We start from the raw sequence: 17,511 nt of genomic DNA, 5'->3' as shown, positions 1-17,511 counted from the left end.
GCTGCAGGAGGAATCCCCTGTCCTCAACTGGGTCATGTCTAAGTGCCAACTCCTTCGCTGTCACTGTCCACACTGGCTCCGGAACCTCCACTTAAGTGGGCATGAAAACCAAATATGCTTTTAGAAAATGGAAAAGGTCACCTCAGACCAGACCTACCAGTGTATGTTCCAAATGTCCCTGTACAGTTTGCTTAACTTTGCTAAGCAAAGTCTCAAAGTCCCACTACAAAACGCCCCCAAAATGTCAGCAGCTTTTTTTTTGTAAACAGGAGATATTACAAGGTTAGAGTGTTTTGTAAACAAGAGACATTGCAAAGGTAGAAAAATCAATGTGGGCAAGTATAATTTCCCAGAAACAGTCTGAGGTGAGCGGGAAAAGCCGAGGGTGATGATTCTCCTCTTGCTGCCGTGACGCCTAAAAGTGAGCCACTGCTGAGTGGGCCCCAGAGGCCCTTCCTGGGGAAAAGGCCTCAGCCAGCAGGAGACCACCCTGTTGTTGGGTTGAGGGTTTTCTATGCAGCTGAGTGCTCTCTGTCCAGAGGCAAACCACAAACTTGGGTTCTTATTTCTGGAGATCAAAGGTTGTTTGGGGTCCAGAGAGAACTCAGGGGAAGATTCACAAATAAAACACACCGTCACTGTTGCTACTTGATCTCTCACTGTTGGTCACTATTATTGGTGATAGAGTTCATGCATCAGAGAGGAAGGGAAACTGAGGCAGAACAGAGGATGAGGCTCCATCGCTTCCATGGTGTTGCTTATCTCCCTCATCCAGAAACAGAATTCAATTCAGTGAGGTTCTAGAGGAAAAAAGGTAAAGAGATGCAGTTGGGTGCCATAGGTAGGGCCCTAGCCTGGGCCTCATAGATGAGGTAATCCAGGTCTGCTCATTCCTGTGTGCCCAGGAACAACTTACCTCCCTCTCGGAGTACCACTGTCTTCATGGCAAAATAGAACTAATGAAGCCACCTCATCTATATGTCAACTCTCAACATGGTGCCAGGCTTGTGCGTGAAGGGACATTCCCTTATTTGCTATCATGAGAACTTCCCTCAGGGGATGCTTGGTATGGAAGGTGGGGACTTGAGGCATAAAAGATCAGCAGGAAGCCAAGGGTGAGGAATCAAAGAAGGGGAGAAAGTAAGGGTTTGACATTTTTCTCCTGAGAGGGAGAGGTTACGATACTACCATAAAAACCATCTCCTCCCTAGCCACTGCCACCACACACACACACACACACACACACACACACACACACACACACACGCATGCTCAGTTCCTGAGGGCAAAAGAATGAAGGTGACAGCCTGGGAGCACAGTGACCCCATAACATGGAGGGGGTTCTGGATGGTGTTATAAGGTTTGAAAGGGCAAGGAGGTGCCGCCTAGCGTGAGATAGGAGGCAAAGGAGAGTACCATCTGGCTACCTGGAGGCCGACCCAGCACTGCTGCTTCTAAACTACAGTGGTAGTGGGTTGGCAAGAACACAGGTGACCCTCCACATGCTTCTGGGGTGCTGGCTCACTGGGGGGTCTGTGTGGTCCTGAGGCCCTGCCTACAGGCGTGGAGCACAAGGGCTGAGGCCTTTCAGCAGGATGAGCAGTGGGAGCATGGGGGCTGCTTTCTAAACTGGAACTGGACAGCTTACATTTCTATTTTAGCAGGTCCCCTGTTGCTGCTGTTGCCACCACAGGAATCACTGATTGAGGCAAGCCATCAACCAACACCAACATCCTGGTGGAAAAGTCCTTGAGAAACAAGATAATTATAGTCTCAGAGCATGGCCCCAGAAGTGACGTTTCAGTTACAAACAGGACAGGATAGCTTTATAATGGGGAGATCTGCTGGGCACGTTATCCAAGTGACCGGGTACGAGTTCACCAACAACGAGACCACAGACGTGTGCCCTGACACAGGGCACTGGGAAGGACGCGCATCACCGATGCAGGGTTCCCCCGCAGCCTAATGTGACAAGTCAATCGGGCAAATCCAGCTGAGGAAGGCCTGGGCGCTTCAAAAACATCAGTCTCAAAAACTCCAAAACACCCAGGGAACTACATTAAGTGAGACTTTGAAGGAAACAAACAGGATGCAGTGAGAGAGAAGGACAGAGGCAGGGGGTTTTCACCAGATGCTCCTTAACAGAAGGGAATCCCCTCATCTACAAAACAGTAAGGGAGACAAGGAAAGAATAGAGGGACAGAGAGAGACAGCAGAGACACACAGAAAGACAGAATCGGAGAGACAGAGGCAAAGAGAGCATTCACGGGGGTGGGAGGGCAATGGCCTGTGCTGATCCACCCAGTGACTGTGTAACCGAGAATTAGTCAAGTATAGTCGAGTGTGGGGTGTGAGTTTGCTGTCCTGTCTCACAACGCTCAGAGTATTTATCATCTCATAATTCTCAGTTTAAAGACACCTTTGGTTCTGACAAAATGTCCCCTAGGTCCACTCCTCCAGGTGGCACTTAGCACTGCAGGAGACCTGGCTGTGCAGGTCTCACCAAGAGGTGGGTGAGGTCCCGTGCTGTGGTCTGCTCTCTAGCCTTTTGCAGAATAATAGGCTGACCCCTGGCCCACCCCCTTTTTTTTTAATTAAATTTATTGGGGTGACCATTGTTAGTAAATTTACATAGATTTCAGGTGTACAATTCTGTATTACATCGTCTATAAATCCCATTGTGTGTTCACCACCCAGAGTCAGTTCTCCTTCCATCACCATATATTTGATTGCCCACCCCTTTTAAGGTCAGGTTCACTCTCCCATCTCGAGTCCTCTGCTGCCCTCCTACGGACTCCCTCCTGTCACACCAGCCTCTTTGCTGCACCCTCCCTCAGGGCTTCGTCACTCTGTGCCTTAGAGGGTCTCCCCGTGAGGCGCACTGTGTTCAGGTTTCTCTCCCAAAGGGAGGCTCTATGGCCTGGACCCCTTTATCCACACTCCTTTTCCGACATCGAAATTTGACATTCTCCCTCCCTGATCCTCCCTCTCCCACTCGCAGGCTCTCTCCACCTCCCTGCCTCCCTGTACCCCAATCCCTCCTGCGTGCCTCCCACCCGTCTAGAATGTAAGCTCCAGGCCGCTGTCTTGCTCACTGCCATATCCCCAGGCCCAGAACACCTGGCCAGGGGAAGCCCACCTGAGCTTTGTTACTCAGGGCTACGTGCATCTCTTAGATCTCTCAGTCCATCACCTTATTTCCCTGGACAGGACCTCTTGACTTCACTCCAGAAATCTACCCAGCTGCGTCTCCCTAAATACCTCACCAAAGCCCTCTTTGCCTTAGCTTTTCATTTCTCTGCCTTTTCTTCCCTCTTTGCTTTAAACGGAAAAATACAGACCCGAAGCATATGTTTATTGAATTTGTTCAATAAAACTCCATGCGAAATGTACTCCCAACAGGGAGCACTTCTTTTCTCATTTCCGGCTTCTGTCTCCGGCTTGGCTACGTGTTGTAGAGCTGCTGGTCATTTGAAGCAGCCCCCTGTGTTGTGAGCACGGCCCAGGGCGGACTTTGGCCTCTGTGTTGGCAGACCTGTCGCTCAGCAGCCCGGTGGGAATGGCGGGCTGTGTCCAGCTGCTCCTGCTCCTCCTGGTCTTCCAGAGCGCCGAGCCCTCAGGTAGGCATCTGCTCCCTGACCACGTCCCTTTTCCCAGTGTGGGTTGGGCCGAGTGGGTGTTTCCTAGGGCAGGCGAAGCCCTGGGTGACCAGCTTGGACTTAACTCAGCCCCCTAAAGAGACCTCCTGGTCTCTTTATCATTTGTGACGAATATGTTGGCAATGATGGTGGGGTCTCCCAAAAGCAGGAAAAATTAGATGTGTGAGAAGTTGAGCAAGTGGCTCAGGCTGAGGGGCCCAGGACTGGGCAGATGGACAGACTGACCTTGGTGGTGAGGGTGGGGGCGGGGGGCCACATCCTGCAGCTGCTTCTCTAGGGGAGACAGAAGCTGCACTGTATCACCTCTGCAACCCTGCACCACCAACTATAAAGCTGAGAATCAAACGGCCTGGTGCCCTGTGGCCCAGGGGACCCCAGGCCGCATGGCGACTGCACTTTTCCCTAAGACAGACCTGTCAAGGAGGCTCCTTGACTCTCTGCTCCAACACATGGCAGCTGGAAGATTGGGGAGAATTTGTTCCTTTATGTCCCTGTGACAGTCAGCTCAGGATGTAAGAGCCCACCCATTACTCTATGGGAGAAAAGTCTCCAACAGCCACTTTTGCAAGTCAACTCGTTTGACTTTCTCCTTTTGAAAGAATTATGAGCCCTGTCACCATTTTAAAATGTCTTCATTTCATATTTATCGACAGTAAATATTATATGTGGAGGCACTCGGTCTCTAGACCTTGGAAGCCTCGTCGTGGGTTCATCTGTCACTGTCTGAACATTCCTTCCCATTCTGTCATGCCCTCCCCTGCTCTGCTCTCCCGGCTTTGTACATGCAGCTTCATTTCCCCAGTAGCCTCAGCCAGGTAAGTAGTCAGTCAGCACCCCCACCCTTCAGCAGCCTCCCGGCCCCTCCTGCCAAATGCATTGGCTACTGCCAGCCGCTATCAGAGCCCTGAAAAAAGGGTGGGTCCGAGGTGAGATTGCTGTGTACTCCAAACACACTGGATTGCGAAGATTTAGCACAAAATAAAAATGTAAACTTGAATTCATAGTTTTTAACAGTTGTATTCACCATTGTATGGTGAAATAATATTTTGGATCTATTGGGTTAAATCAGTATATTATTAAAATTATTTTTACCTCCTGGTTTTGCTTTTTAAATATGGTGCTGAGACACTTCACTGACACCCGGGGCTTTCATCCATTCCCCTTGGGCAACATAGCCCAGGGCAGCCAGGTCTCCAACTGGCCCACAGCAGCTCGCCCACCCTTACCAACTGCACAGTCTACACAGCAAATAGAGTGACTGGGAAACACTAAGCTGGTCATATTCCTCTTCCAGTTAAAACACTTAGAATAAAATCCAAAACTCTTCACGTGTTGTGCTGATTACAGTTCAGTTTGTGAGTAGAAGAGACCCACAAGTAACATTATACAGTTTCCAATACTGTATATGGCCTTATACAACATGAAACAATCACAATAGCTGAAACATGAGGATTTGTGAAATTTCGGTTCCCAGAAAAAAACCGCTCCTGATAAAAACTGAAAGTAGACTAAATGTTTTATATCGTTTTAAATATATGCTTCGCTGGGCTGGCACAAAGGGAAGAAATCAACGGAAGCCAAAGAATAAAATAAAAGAAAGGTGAGCATGAACTAAATGGTCACCCTCAGGTTTCTGCTAGACCCTGGAATCTCACAGTCCCAGGAGACCCCACATCAGCCCAGTAGACAGGCCTCAGCCCTCCACACAGAGGACCAAGAAACAAATTCACCAACTGTATATTGGCACTATATACAGAAAGAAAAACATCTCCCAAGAATCAGTCACTACAGTTTGGCCCAATGTTCTGGAAATCCCAGTAAACTGGTGTCACATCCACCTGTATGGGAAGTACCCATCTTAAGAAAGGGAGGTGCAGATCCTCTTTGGAGAAATCCACTTTCATTCTGGGCCCCAGATAATTCCAACTCCTAACGTTCTGAAGAAAACGGGCCATTCATGGTAAAAGAACAACAACCCCAAACACACAAAGAAACAAGACAATCGTGAACCTGCAGGGAAAAGAATAGAATCAGACCTTAATGTTCAGACACAGAAGACAAAATAAAAGTTCAACGCGTCTTAAGAAACATGCGATAAAAATATGAGAAGGAAATGAGAGGCATTAAAATGCTCAAACACATGTGAAAAAGAACCAAATTTTTAGAACTTCTGAAATGGAAAATATATTAACTCAAATTTTTGAATCAGTTAAATTCATAAAAAGTGGGAGAAGAGAAAGTTCTCTTTACAACAGAATGCCAATTAGTAATGTGGAAGAAATGAGAGTTATAAAATCACTATTTTGCAATTTTAAGGGTAATAACTGATTCAGGAAAAACAACCAAGGATGCTGAAACCATTCCGTTAAAAACTATTGGGTAACAAGACACTCAGTCTCAAAGTATCTCTCTTACAGTGGAGAAATCTGTGGGTACCATCTGTACAGTGTCCTCCAAACTTCATGTTCACCCAGAATCTCAGAATTTGACCTTATTTGGAAATAGGGTCATTGCAGATGTAATCAGTTAAGAAGAGACCATCCTCAATTAGGATGGGTCCTAAATCCAATGACTGGTGTTCTTATAAGGAGGCTCACCATTCAGTCCTCCCTCATATGCAGAATAATGCTTAGAGCTCCAGCCACCACCAATGTCTCAGGCAGCAAGATGGAGGGAGCGACAAAGAAATGGCCATACCAGTTGTCTTTCAAGAAGGTTTCCAGGCAGCTAGAAATTGGAGCCTCTTGTTCTATGCCAGAGGACAATGACTGAGGACAGACCCTCTCAAGCCGCCTTCCACCCCATTTCATGTCTATGGTCCATAGCTATGAAGCTGTTCCCTGCCTTCTTCTTGCAGAGGCCTGCTCTGCAAGAAGCAGGAGTCCCTTCCTCGGGGATGTCCTTCCTGACCCTGCAGACTGTGGCGTTCTGGCAGTGGCTTTCCTGGTGACCTATGTTGTCTTTGCAGCTCTCTGACTTTTCACAAGTCCATACTGCACTGCTCCTACCCTCAGTTCATTATGTGTATGATAATTTGTCGAACGCCTGCCCCGAGTGAAGTCCTAGCCCTTTACAGGCCAGGACTGGTCTGTCTGGTTTTCTGCAGAATTTCAAGCCCCGGCCCACGCTGGCCTGCAGAAGATGTTCAGCAGATACTTGCTGGGTCAGTTGAGCTTACCTTTCTAGCTTCACAACCCACCATGCTTTCCAACTCTCTCCCCATGCACCCAAGATTACAGCCAAACTGGCAGACCACAAACTGGTCGCTTTGTGGCAGACCAAGGCTGAACTTGTACATCCATCCTCATCCCCCACGGTGCAGACAGTTGGGAAGCTGCATCCCCAAGGGCCCCACAGCCATGGCTCCATCACCCACGGAATGTGAATGGGGGCCTTGCATGCCGCTTTCAGGCACGTCCCTCAGACGTTCCCCATCTGCAGGCTGTGTGGGGGTGAGCGACCATAGTGAAGAAGCCTGGGACGAATGTCATCGTGTGACAGTTACCCAGCAGGAAGTAAAATTCTGTGTCTGAGTGGTTACGCGTTGTGTCTACTGGTTCTTCCTGTCAAAAGTCGACTTGCTTTTCAATGCCCATGTCAAAAGGCAGTGGTTCTGTGCTCTGGGCAGAATTTATCCCTTTACTTTAATTCTATTAAAGCATGTAATACGTGATACTGTGATAGTTGTCAATGTGTCTGTCCAGGACGAAATCGTGAAACATGTGCAGGTGGAGACTTGCATTTTTGTGCACACCAGCTGCCAAATACAGTCTAAGTGAAAGAAGAAATAAATGGCCTGTTTCAAGTTAATACTGACACCAAACCAACCTTGGGGACTTGATGAGGTCCGATCTCTGAGCCCTGGGTAGTCTCGCCATAAAATGTTAGCTTCTGACCCTAATTAATCAGGGTGTCCATTCACTGGACAAAGATGAAGGGCACTCTCACCATGTGTGTGGACAAGGATGGGCCCTGCAGACACCACCGTGAGCAGACCCTGGAGGGCTGGGTCTGGTGAGGACAGGAAAAGTGGTGGCCAGGCCACAGTCAGATGTCAGGTACCACAGCACCGTGTACCCTGACCCCCAGGAAGCTGATACCGAAATTCTTCAGTCAGTCCATCCATGTTGACGATATCTACATTCTTCTCTTCCTCTGTAGTATTTCTTTCTGCCTCAAAAGCAAATGAAGTTCTGGTAAGATGGAAGCGTGCTGGCTCCTATCTTTTTGAAGAGCTCTTTGAGGGAAATTTGGAAAAAGAATGTTATGAAGAAATTTGTGACCATGAAGAAGCAAGAGAAGTATTTGAAAATGATATGATCACTGTATGTACCCCCAATGTGAACTCACTCACTTTCTGATTCACATTTCTACTGCCTTAGAGAGCATAATTTCTCAGAGACGAAGCTAAATTAATAACCTGTTTACTTCCCCGGGAGGTGGACTTAATCCTAATTTTACAGACAAGGAAACATAGACAGAGAAGTAAGATAACTTTCCACATCCACTTTCCACATTCATTAGATTTACTTATCACAAACAGCACTCAGTTTGTCATGACTCTGACAGAATTTGACATTTCAAAAGAGGTCTAAGTTTTTCAATATATCAACAAATTTTTAAGAAACAAAAATCCTCTCTAGGGTGCCTACATAGTAAGAAAGGCTCTCATAATCTATAATTTGGATTAAAAGTGACTATATGTATAGGCAAACCATCACTTACTCATAAGCTTATCAGAGGATAGAGAAGCAAGTCAAACCTGAGAGGCTGAATGTTTCTTTTCTTTTTTTTTTAATTTATTGGGGTGACAATTGTTAGTGAAATTACATAGATTTCAGGTGTACAATTCTGTATTACATCGTCTATAAATCCCATTGTGTGTTCACCAGAGTCAGTTCTCCGTCCATCACCATATATTTGATCCCCCTTACCCTCATCTCCCTCCCCCCACCCTCTGGTAACCACTAAACTATTGTCTGTGTCTATGAGTTTTGTTTCTCATTTGTTTGTCTTGTTCTTTTGTTGTTTTGGTTTATATACCACATATCAGTGAAATCATATGGTTCTCTGCTTTTTCTGTCTGACTTATTTCACTTAGCATTATACTCTCAAGATCCATCCATGTTGTCACAAATGTTCCTATATCATCTTTTCTTCCCGCGCAATAGTATTCCATTGTGTATATATACCACAACTTCTTTATCCATTCATCTATCAAAGGACATTTTGGTTGTTTCCATGTCTTGGCCACCGTAAACAAAGCTGCAATGAACATTGGAGCACACATGTCTTTATGGATAAATGTTTTCAGATTTTTTGGGTAGATACCCAGGAGAGCGATTGCTGGGTCATATGGTAATTCTATTCGTAATTTTTTGAGGAACCTCCACACTGCCTTCCATAGTGGCTGCACCAGTTTGCATTCCCACCAACAGTGTATGAGGGTTCCTTTTTCTCCACCGCCTCTCCAACACTTGTTACTATTTGTCTTGTTGATGATAGCCATTCTGACTGGAGTGAGGTGATATCTTATTGTGGTTTTTATTTGCATTTATCTGATGATTAGTGATGTTGAGCATTTTTTCAAATGTCTATTTGCCATTTGTATGTCCTCTTTGGAGAAATGTCTCTTCAGGTCCGAGAGGCTGAATATTTCTGTGTAAATATTTTAGAATAGTAAAATATTTAATAAAGATTTCCCAGTTTTACATATAAAAGTAGCAATATTTAAGGTTGATTCTTAATAAAACATTGATCTGTTTCTCTAATACATTTAAAAAATTTTTAAAAATTATTTCTTAAATGCTCATATGTGAGACTGCCTCTGAAATAGACCATTTTTAATAAAACTAGGAGAAATTCAAACTTCCTGGTAAAGGAAAAATTGTGTTTTTAATTGGTATTTGTGACATCATTCAGTTGTTACAAGTCCAAGTGTGATTGGGGAGCTACAATTACTTACAAGTTTACTTTCAAGGCTTTAATTCTGAATAATTCTCCTAATTTTAGATACTTCCACCCAAACTAACCTCCCCTTCACATATACACATGTTTAATTTCTTAGTCATTGTTTAACTGGCTTCTACATTATGCACTTTGTAGAGTAAGGATTTGAAGATGGTGCCCCTGGGGGAGGGAAAGGCGGCCTTGGGAGGCCGTGGTCATGGAGTTTGTACCATGCTGTAGGCTATTATTTTCTCTTCCTTCAATAGGTTACAGTAAATACATATTGAATAGAATATGTTCCATATATTTTAAATAGGATATTAACTAAAAAATTTTGCATTTTTTTTGTTTCCACTAGTATTTTCCTACTAAATGGATAAAAGTAACATTTTCTTCCCTTTAAGTCAAACTACAGGAGAAAATATAGAAAGACAAATAACCTGTTTACAATACTGTTATGTTTTAATTTTACAGGATGAATTTTGGAAAATCTATATGGGTAAGTGGTTTTCCTCATCTCTCTCTCCAGGATTATTTCCTCTTCTTTTTCCTTGAGATGAGGTAAGGCATTTGGCTCAAGACGGCCAGTGGATTCCAGCTTTCAAACTTTGACTCCTGGACCCTTGATCCAACAGAAGGGCCTGGCACTCCCTGAGGATGAGGACAAGGATGGGAAAGTCCCTGAGGTCCCACTGGGATCAGGTTGAAGCTCCTGTGGGGCTTAGGTGGCAGAGGGTGGAGGGTCCCCCAACCTGAGTGGCACTTCTTGTCTAAGTGACCCTGGGGTCTCCCTAGGGCCTCATGCTGAAGGGTCAGAACCCAGTTAAATTGTGGAAGGCAATCCCCCTCCTAGGCTTGTGGGGATGCTGGGCATCCCTGCAGGAGGAGTTTCCCGTCAGCCAGTGACAGTCACAGTGGTCACTCAGCAAGGAAAGAAGGAGGAGGAATATAAAGGCTGGTATCACCCTGGGGGCCATATGTGGGACACCTGGCAGCCCACTCCAGCCTTCTGGTGTCCTGCGCGGTGGGACCAGGAGACTAGGAGAGCCTAGGTGGTGCCACCTACACAAGGGTTTCATATCCCTCTTGGCAGGTGGCTCCCCGTGTGTCTCCCAGCCCTGCCTCAACAATGGGTCGTGCCAGGACAACATCCACAGCTACAAATGCACCTGCTCCTCAGGCTATGAGGGCAGGGACTGCGCCTTCGGTGAGCTCCCACCTGCCCTCACCTGCCCCGACCCACCCCAACCGCACAGAGATGGGCTCCTGGGGTGAGCAAAAGGGTACCTGCGAGAACCCAGTTCCAATCAAATTCTCCACTGGAAATCACCTTCTGTAAACAGACCCCTTGCCTCCCAAATGTGCCTCCCTACAGTTTCCATAGATTAGAGTCCCCTCCGCTTCCTCCCAAATCCATCCCCACCCCCACCCCACCACCACCTAAACCATTTACAATCTACTCTTGGGAATACCTGGCACCTGACAGATCCCAAGCAGGGGTGATGGAACCTGGAGGGTCAGTCTGTAAGAAGGCATCACACACAGGATGGCTCAGAGGTAGGCATGGGTTCAAGACACTCCCTGCAGCTGAGACTTACAGCTGCAGGAACTAATACTCCTTAAATACAAATAAATTAAATGTAAAATTTATTTGTGGGGATGGGGGGAAAGCAATTCCCTATCAATAATGATCAGATATGGAAATAAGTTCACTTAATCTTTTAATACCTCTGGTCAGTGCAGAGTCACTTTTCTGGGGGAAAAGATTATTTCCAGCTGAGCTCTTTCCTCTGAAGTCCAGCTTTGTACTCTAACTGCCTCCTTGAGAGTCCCACATGATGTTCTGCAGACATCTCAAACTTAACACGGGCCAAAGCAAGGTTTTCATCTTTACCCCACCCATGTCCCTTCCCCTCATCCCAGATGCTCAACCAGCAACCAGGTCACACTAGACCCCTTCCACCCCACATCCACACCTCAAAGCGCCATTTAAAGAGCGTAGTTATTGTACCAGGAAGTGAAAGATGACCATGATGAGCACATACAGCTAGGAAAAATGGACAGATATCTTTGTAATATGAGTGCAGATACTTCCAGGACCAAATTATATTTCCTGAGGACACATACAAGGGCTGTCACTCACTGAGCCTTTCATTTCTCCATACACATTCCTGAATACAGGACGCTTATATGAGGAGCCCAAAATCTGAAAAGTATGAGAACATTTGGACTGAAAAACCAGAACCCAAAGCGCAAGGAGATTTAAAAATGACTGTTTTCATATTAGCATTTCTGGTTTTCCTTTTCAGCTAAAAATGAATGTCATCAGTTGAGGACTGATGGGTGTCAACACTTTTGCCACCCAGGACAGGTGTCCTACATGTGCAGCTGTGCAAAAGGGTATAAACTGGGCCAGGACCACAAATCGTGCATCCCACACGGTGAGTTCTCAAATGAGAAACAAGAAAAGGTGGTCTCTCTTCCTACCCTGTCAGCTCCCAACCACATCCCCCCTCCTTCTCCTACAATAACATTTGGAAGGTCACCTTTTCTATTTAAGATGAGGAGTTGCGGTCCTCCCCTCCACGCGGAAACCTGCCTGGGTCATAGCAGTATCTTGGCTAACCCACAAGCACCGACAGCAGGTGATTTAATTTCACTCTGCTCTGCGTCTACATGAGTTATCTCAAAATAATGGGCATTAAGGAATCAGGTTCGAGTAGTTAGCACTGTGGCTAAAACCCGATGTTTGACTTGGAAGGCACTGATTTTTCTTCTCATGTTGTCTCCACAAATGAAGAGAAGTGTGCATGTGGAATCCTGAATTCTGTCACAGCAGCACAGAACAGCACACAGAATCTTCAAATTTTCCCATGGCAGGTAACAGAAATATTTTATAAGCATGTGTTAATTTTTTTGGGTACAAATTTCACCCTCTTTGTTATGTCCACCTTCTTTGCAAACCAAATAGAAACGTCATGACTACCTGAAAGAGGCATCACGATTTAGGCGAACTATATTTACTAATCTCGACATCACACTTAAAAGCACTTTCTAAGCCTGAATGCACAACTTCAGCTGTCTCCATTCTTCACACCAAATAAAAACATAGTTTTATTTACAGCTACCTAGCGCCTTTCTTATGGAGGTCAAAAACTGTCCCTAATGTCATTTCTCTCAGAACATAAGTATCCTGAAGGTGCACTTGGGTGGATGATTTAACATGGGGTCCCACAAGCGGCCCCGGAGAAGGCAGAAGGCGAGTGAAAGACACTGGAAAGCCACTCCCAACCACTGGGCTGGAACTCCATCTCCATTATCGTGTGCAGGACATTTCTCTTCTTTGGCATCCATTTTTGTTATTTTCTGGTTTCCTCCCCTGGCTGCTTTGGAAGTTAAACGTTCTATTTCTATTTAATGGTTACTCTTGACATTTAAACATTCATGTTTAACTCACCAATACATAAAGCTAGTACTTTTACCTCCCTCCTAAATTATTTTGACCATGCTAGGCTCATCTACTATTTTGACTTGTATTCTCTTCTTGCTTTTTTAGTAACTCCACAAAATAGGTATCATTGGTTTTATTATTATGGTTTATACCACCAATGTGGGGCTTAATTTACCTATGGTTTCCATTTTCCTTGCATCTCAGGCCTCTAATGCAGATCATCTTCTGCCTGATGTACATACACCCTTTGCAACAGCCCTGTCAATAGAAATGGAATGTAAGCCTCGTACGGAACTGAAATTTCCTAGTAGTCACACTGGTGAAAGTAAACAGATGAAATGAATTTCGATAATGTATTTTATATATATGTTTAAATACTATTATTTCAACATGTAACAAACATAAAAACTTATTGAGATATTTACTTTGTTTTTTCATTACTAAATCTTTGACGTCTAGGGTACTGTGGGGACTAAGCCAGGAGTGCAGTTTCCAGGCTCTTGGCCTCACATAGAAAGGTGCTGGCTCAGGTAGTAAATGACCATCAACTGTGATTCTGTGGCCATCAGCTGTGGCTAGTTGGCCGTCAGCTGTAACCCGTGAGCCATTGGCCACTAATATAACTGCCGTGGCTACGCTAGCAGCAAATGGGGGTAGAAAGAAGATGGTGGCTGAGCTGGCAAGCACGGATTGCAGCTAGCAAGTGAGGTTGGTTGGTTGGCAGAGAGCGGACAGCTGGTTACAGATCGTGTGGCTCCTGTTTCCTGTGTCTCCAACCCAGGCACCAGCAAGACTATAGTGGTATGACTCCCCTATTCATGGCTCCGCGGGTGTTCCTTTTTGGCCTCACCATATCCTGTGTTCTTTTGTGGGGAGTGGGACCAGAGACCCCACATGACATCCTATATGACAGGTATATTTTATATTTGGAGCACATCCAAATTTGGACTAGTCACATCTTAAATGCTTGGTAACCACATGTGACTACCCTCTTGGGCAGCAGAGCTGTAGAAGTTTCTTTGGTGAGAGTCTATAATAAGCCGTGTGTGTGTGTGTGTGTGTGTGTGTGTGTGTGTGTGTGTGTGTGTGACTTTTATTTTGCCCTAATGCTCACAAGCCAGTTTAGCCAAGCAGAATCACTTGGCTGCTGTGTGGAGGCCTGGATAGATGATTGAATAGAGCTCAGTGACTACTGTAATAATCCAGATTTGAAAGGAAACTGAGTGAAGAGAGATAGTAATGGAAAGGAAGGGGCAAAACCAGAATGGTCTAATTATCAGCTGGTGAACTTTGTCGTTATCTTTTGTTGTCTTTCCTCCTTAAGCTTTCTAAGACCCAATATTCATACTCGCATTCTTATCGTTGTCTGCCCATCAATGCACTAAGGCAAGCCTCCGAATGGGGGGGGGGGTTGGGGGGGGGGCTGATGCGCAATGACTGTGTACAGTCTTCACGAATGACAGTGGTGGTCTAGCTCTGTCAAGCACACCATCTTCTGACTCCTGTCCACTTAAAGGAATCTTAGTTACCATTTTCATGTACAGAAGTAGTGTTAGTACCAACGAGACTAGGAGCTATGACCTGTTAGGTGAACATTTTCTACATACAAACTAAACGTGTTTGGAGACACATTACAGCAAATTAAGTACTATTAGATTTTTACTCTGGTACAATAAACAATACTGAAGTTATTTAACAGAATTAATTAACTGGCCTAGGATAGAATTTAAAACTTATTTCTTACGTTCTAGATAAGAAATTGACACTGCATTCCACTGCATTTTACAAGTCCAGCTGACTAATGCTGAAAATGCCATCTTCCCTCAAACTTGGTTTTTCACCTACCCATAAAATAAAGATAATTACATAAGTTGTAGTGAGGACTGAAGATAATGTACCTGACTTATGTAGGTTGTCAATATATAGCAACTATTATTAATAAGCACTTAAGATTTCCAGAAATGAGGATACATTCAACTTGAAACTTTTATACTTTGCTCAGCATTTTCCATTAAGCTACTGAAAACTGCAATAAGTAACATGTCTTGAGCCAGCACCTGTGCTATGTGGGTACATGCTTTATTTCAGTTAATATTCACAATAACCTCACATCTTATGTTTTATATCCCTGATAATATTCTCTTCTGAAATCTTCCTTATCTGGTATGATACTTCAGCTATTGATAAGTGTTAGTACGTAACGTTTTTGCCAATATTCTACTTTTAAACTGTGTTTTTAAAGTGTGTTTTATAGGCACTATATAGTTGGCTTTCAATTTTATCCAATCTGACAACTCCTTTCCTTTTAATTGGGGTATTGAGACCATTTTGTATCTAGTTAGGTTTAAATCCATAGATTTGCTATTGGCTTTCTATTTTATCCATCTGTTCTTTTTCCTTCTTTTTCTGCCTTCCATTGGATTACTTATGTATTTTTTATGATTCTACTTTATCTTCTTTGTCGGATTATTAGGCATAATTGTTTTTAGTGGCTGCTTTAGGGTATAGTGTCCATCTTTGGTTTATTGTAGGCTATTGTACCTTGAGCTTATATCACACTCCCTCATTGGCTGTCCATCTTTGGAGCCCATATTCTTAACTATACTATTCATATCCCAATCCTGCAAATTGTCACTAGCTACTTATTGTGTTTTGGTTTTTTAAGGTAAAACTAACAAATTCCAAAGGAAAAGACTTCTGTGGTGGTGTTATAATACAGGAAAATTTTGTACTGACAACAGCAAAATGTTCACTGTTACACAGAAATATTAGTGTGAAAACAAGTAAGTATTTTAGCATTCATTTTTATAAGATCACACTGGAAATAAAAACTATCCTATGTGGAAATGAAATGAAAATTTAAAAACTAGAATTTTGTTTCTAATGCAGTACAGAACTGAATTTAGCATCCATATTATTGAGATACTTATAAAATCAGAAAAGCATATGTAAACTACCTAGCAGAATGTCTGGGCAGAGCAAGCAGGCGAATGCTAGTATGGGGCATAGCCAATAAAAATGTAACTTCATTTGACACTAAAATGGAACGGCTGTGGTATAGGAGACAGATAACTGGCTGAAAATAGGAAGATCTGGGTTCAGGTCCCCCCCTGCCACCTGAGACCATGGCTGTGACGGGGGGCTCACCACTCAACTTGTCCATGCTGAGTTCCTCATCAGTGAAAACTGGGCAGTAAGTTCTATGCTGTAGGGAAGTTGCCAAGGTTCAGTGATAATCTGTGCAAGTGCCCTAAAATGATTCTGAAGAAACTACATTTTACACCTCATCCTTGAATGTTTTTCAGTCAACAAAATGTTAGCCTGAAAAATTACTTCTGAACAGCCAAGTTTTGATTAGCTCATAACTTCTTCCTACTTTTTTGACTGTTTCACCAAACCACCCAAAAAAACTCATTTTGATGTTTTTTCTATAAAGAAGAGTGTGAGGCAAGGCCATGGGAATTAGTTGAAATGCTTCATTCTGTGATTTCCCTTTCGGTCCACAGATGAAGAAAGGAGATCAGTGCAATTAGCCATAGCATGTTTTACTATGTCCAGCCTGACATGGTTCACTGAGGAATTTCTTATTATTTTTGCAAGCTTGAAAATCAGGCTTCAGAAACCAGCTATTGTCCACTATTTCAGATTTTCCCAGAATGAACAAGGACCCACTGATGATTGAGGTGAGGAGCATCCATGTGCACATGAGGTACGAGGAAGAGACAGGGGACAATGACATCTCACTATTGGAGCTGGAGCTGCCCATCCAGTGCCCGGACATGGGGCTCCCCATCTGCAAGCCCGAGGGGGACTTTGCAGAGCATATCCTCATCCCGGAGACAGGCCTCCTCATTGGCTGGACACTCAATGGCTCTGAGCTGGGCGACACGCTGACACAGATGCCAGTTACGCACATGGACAGCGAGGAGTGTGGCAGAGCCCTTAATGTGACAGTCACAACGAGGACGTACTGTGAGAGCGGAGCAGCGGCCACAGGAGTACAATGGGTGGAGGGCAGTGTAGTCGCCAGAAAACACAAAGGTACCTGGTTCCTGACAGGGATTCTGTGCTCAGCACCCGCAGAAGAGTACAGACGTGTGTTTCTTTTCACCAAGGTTTCAAGATACTCACTCTGGTTTAGACAAATCATGAACTGACTAAACCCAGCTAACCAGAAAGAATAAAATATTCAGTGGGATTCCAAATTTTAACTGCGAGCATGGAGTTAAATTGCAATTTCACAGCAAAACGGCTGTGACAGTTTCTGAACAACCCACCCAGTCTACAAATCATCAGTTATCGCTTATGAGATCAGAGTGCTGTGACAGTTCTTTCCTTGAGACTTTTTTTTTATCTAAACAGAGACCTTAAGAGAACTGAGATACATTAAATAATAAAAATGTATCTGTTGATTATAACAACCCAGTTTCTTAAAAATGCTCTCCTTTTTCA

The 17,511-nt window shown here is 44.4% G+C and overlaps 1 protein-coding gene across 1 annotated transcript; it reads left to right on the top strand.

The window, feature by feature from the left end:
- Positions 1-3,546: 3,546 nt before the first annotated feature.
- PROZ (protein Z, vitamin K dependent plasma glycoprotein) lies at positions 3,547-17,475 on the top strand. Its single transcript, XM_081045576.1, has 8 exons — positions 3,547-3,620; positions 7,821-7,984; positions 10,083-10,107; positions 10,702-10,815; positions 11,918-12,049; positions 12,409-12,488; positions 15,725-15,842; positions 16,705-17,475. The coding sequence occupies exons 1-8, from the start codon at positions 3,560-3,562 to the stop codon at positions 17,214-17,216; spliced, it is 1,206 nt and encodes a 401-aa protein (XP_080901702.1). The 5' UTR covers positions 3,547-3,559; the 3' UTR covers positions 17,217-17,475.
- The last annotated feature ends 36 nt before the right edge of the window (positions 17,476-17,511 follow it).

The sequence above is a fragment of the Rhinolophus hipposideros genome (genome assembly GCF_964194185.1).
Source record: "Rhinolophus hipposideros genome assembly, chromosome: 4".
NCBI classification, from domain to species: Eukaryota; Metazoa; Chordata; class Mammalia; order Chiroptera; family Rhinolophidae; genus Rhinolophus; species Rhinolophus hipposideros.
This window is presented reverse-complemented; position numbering and strand designations above follow the sequence as displayed.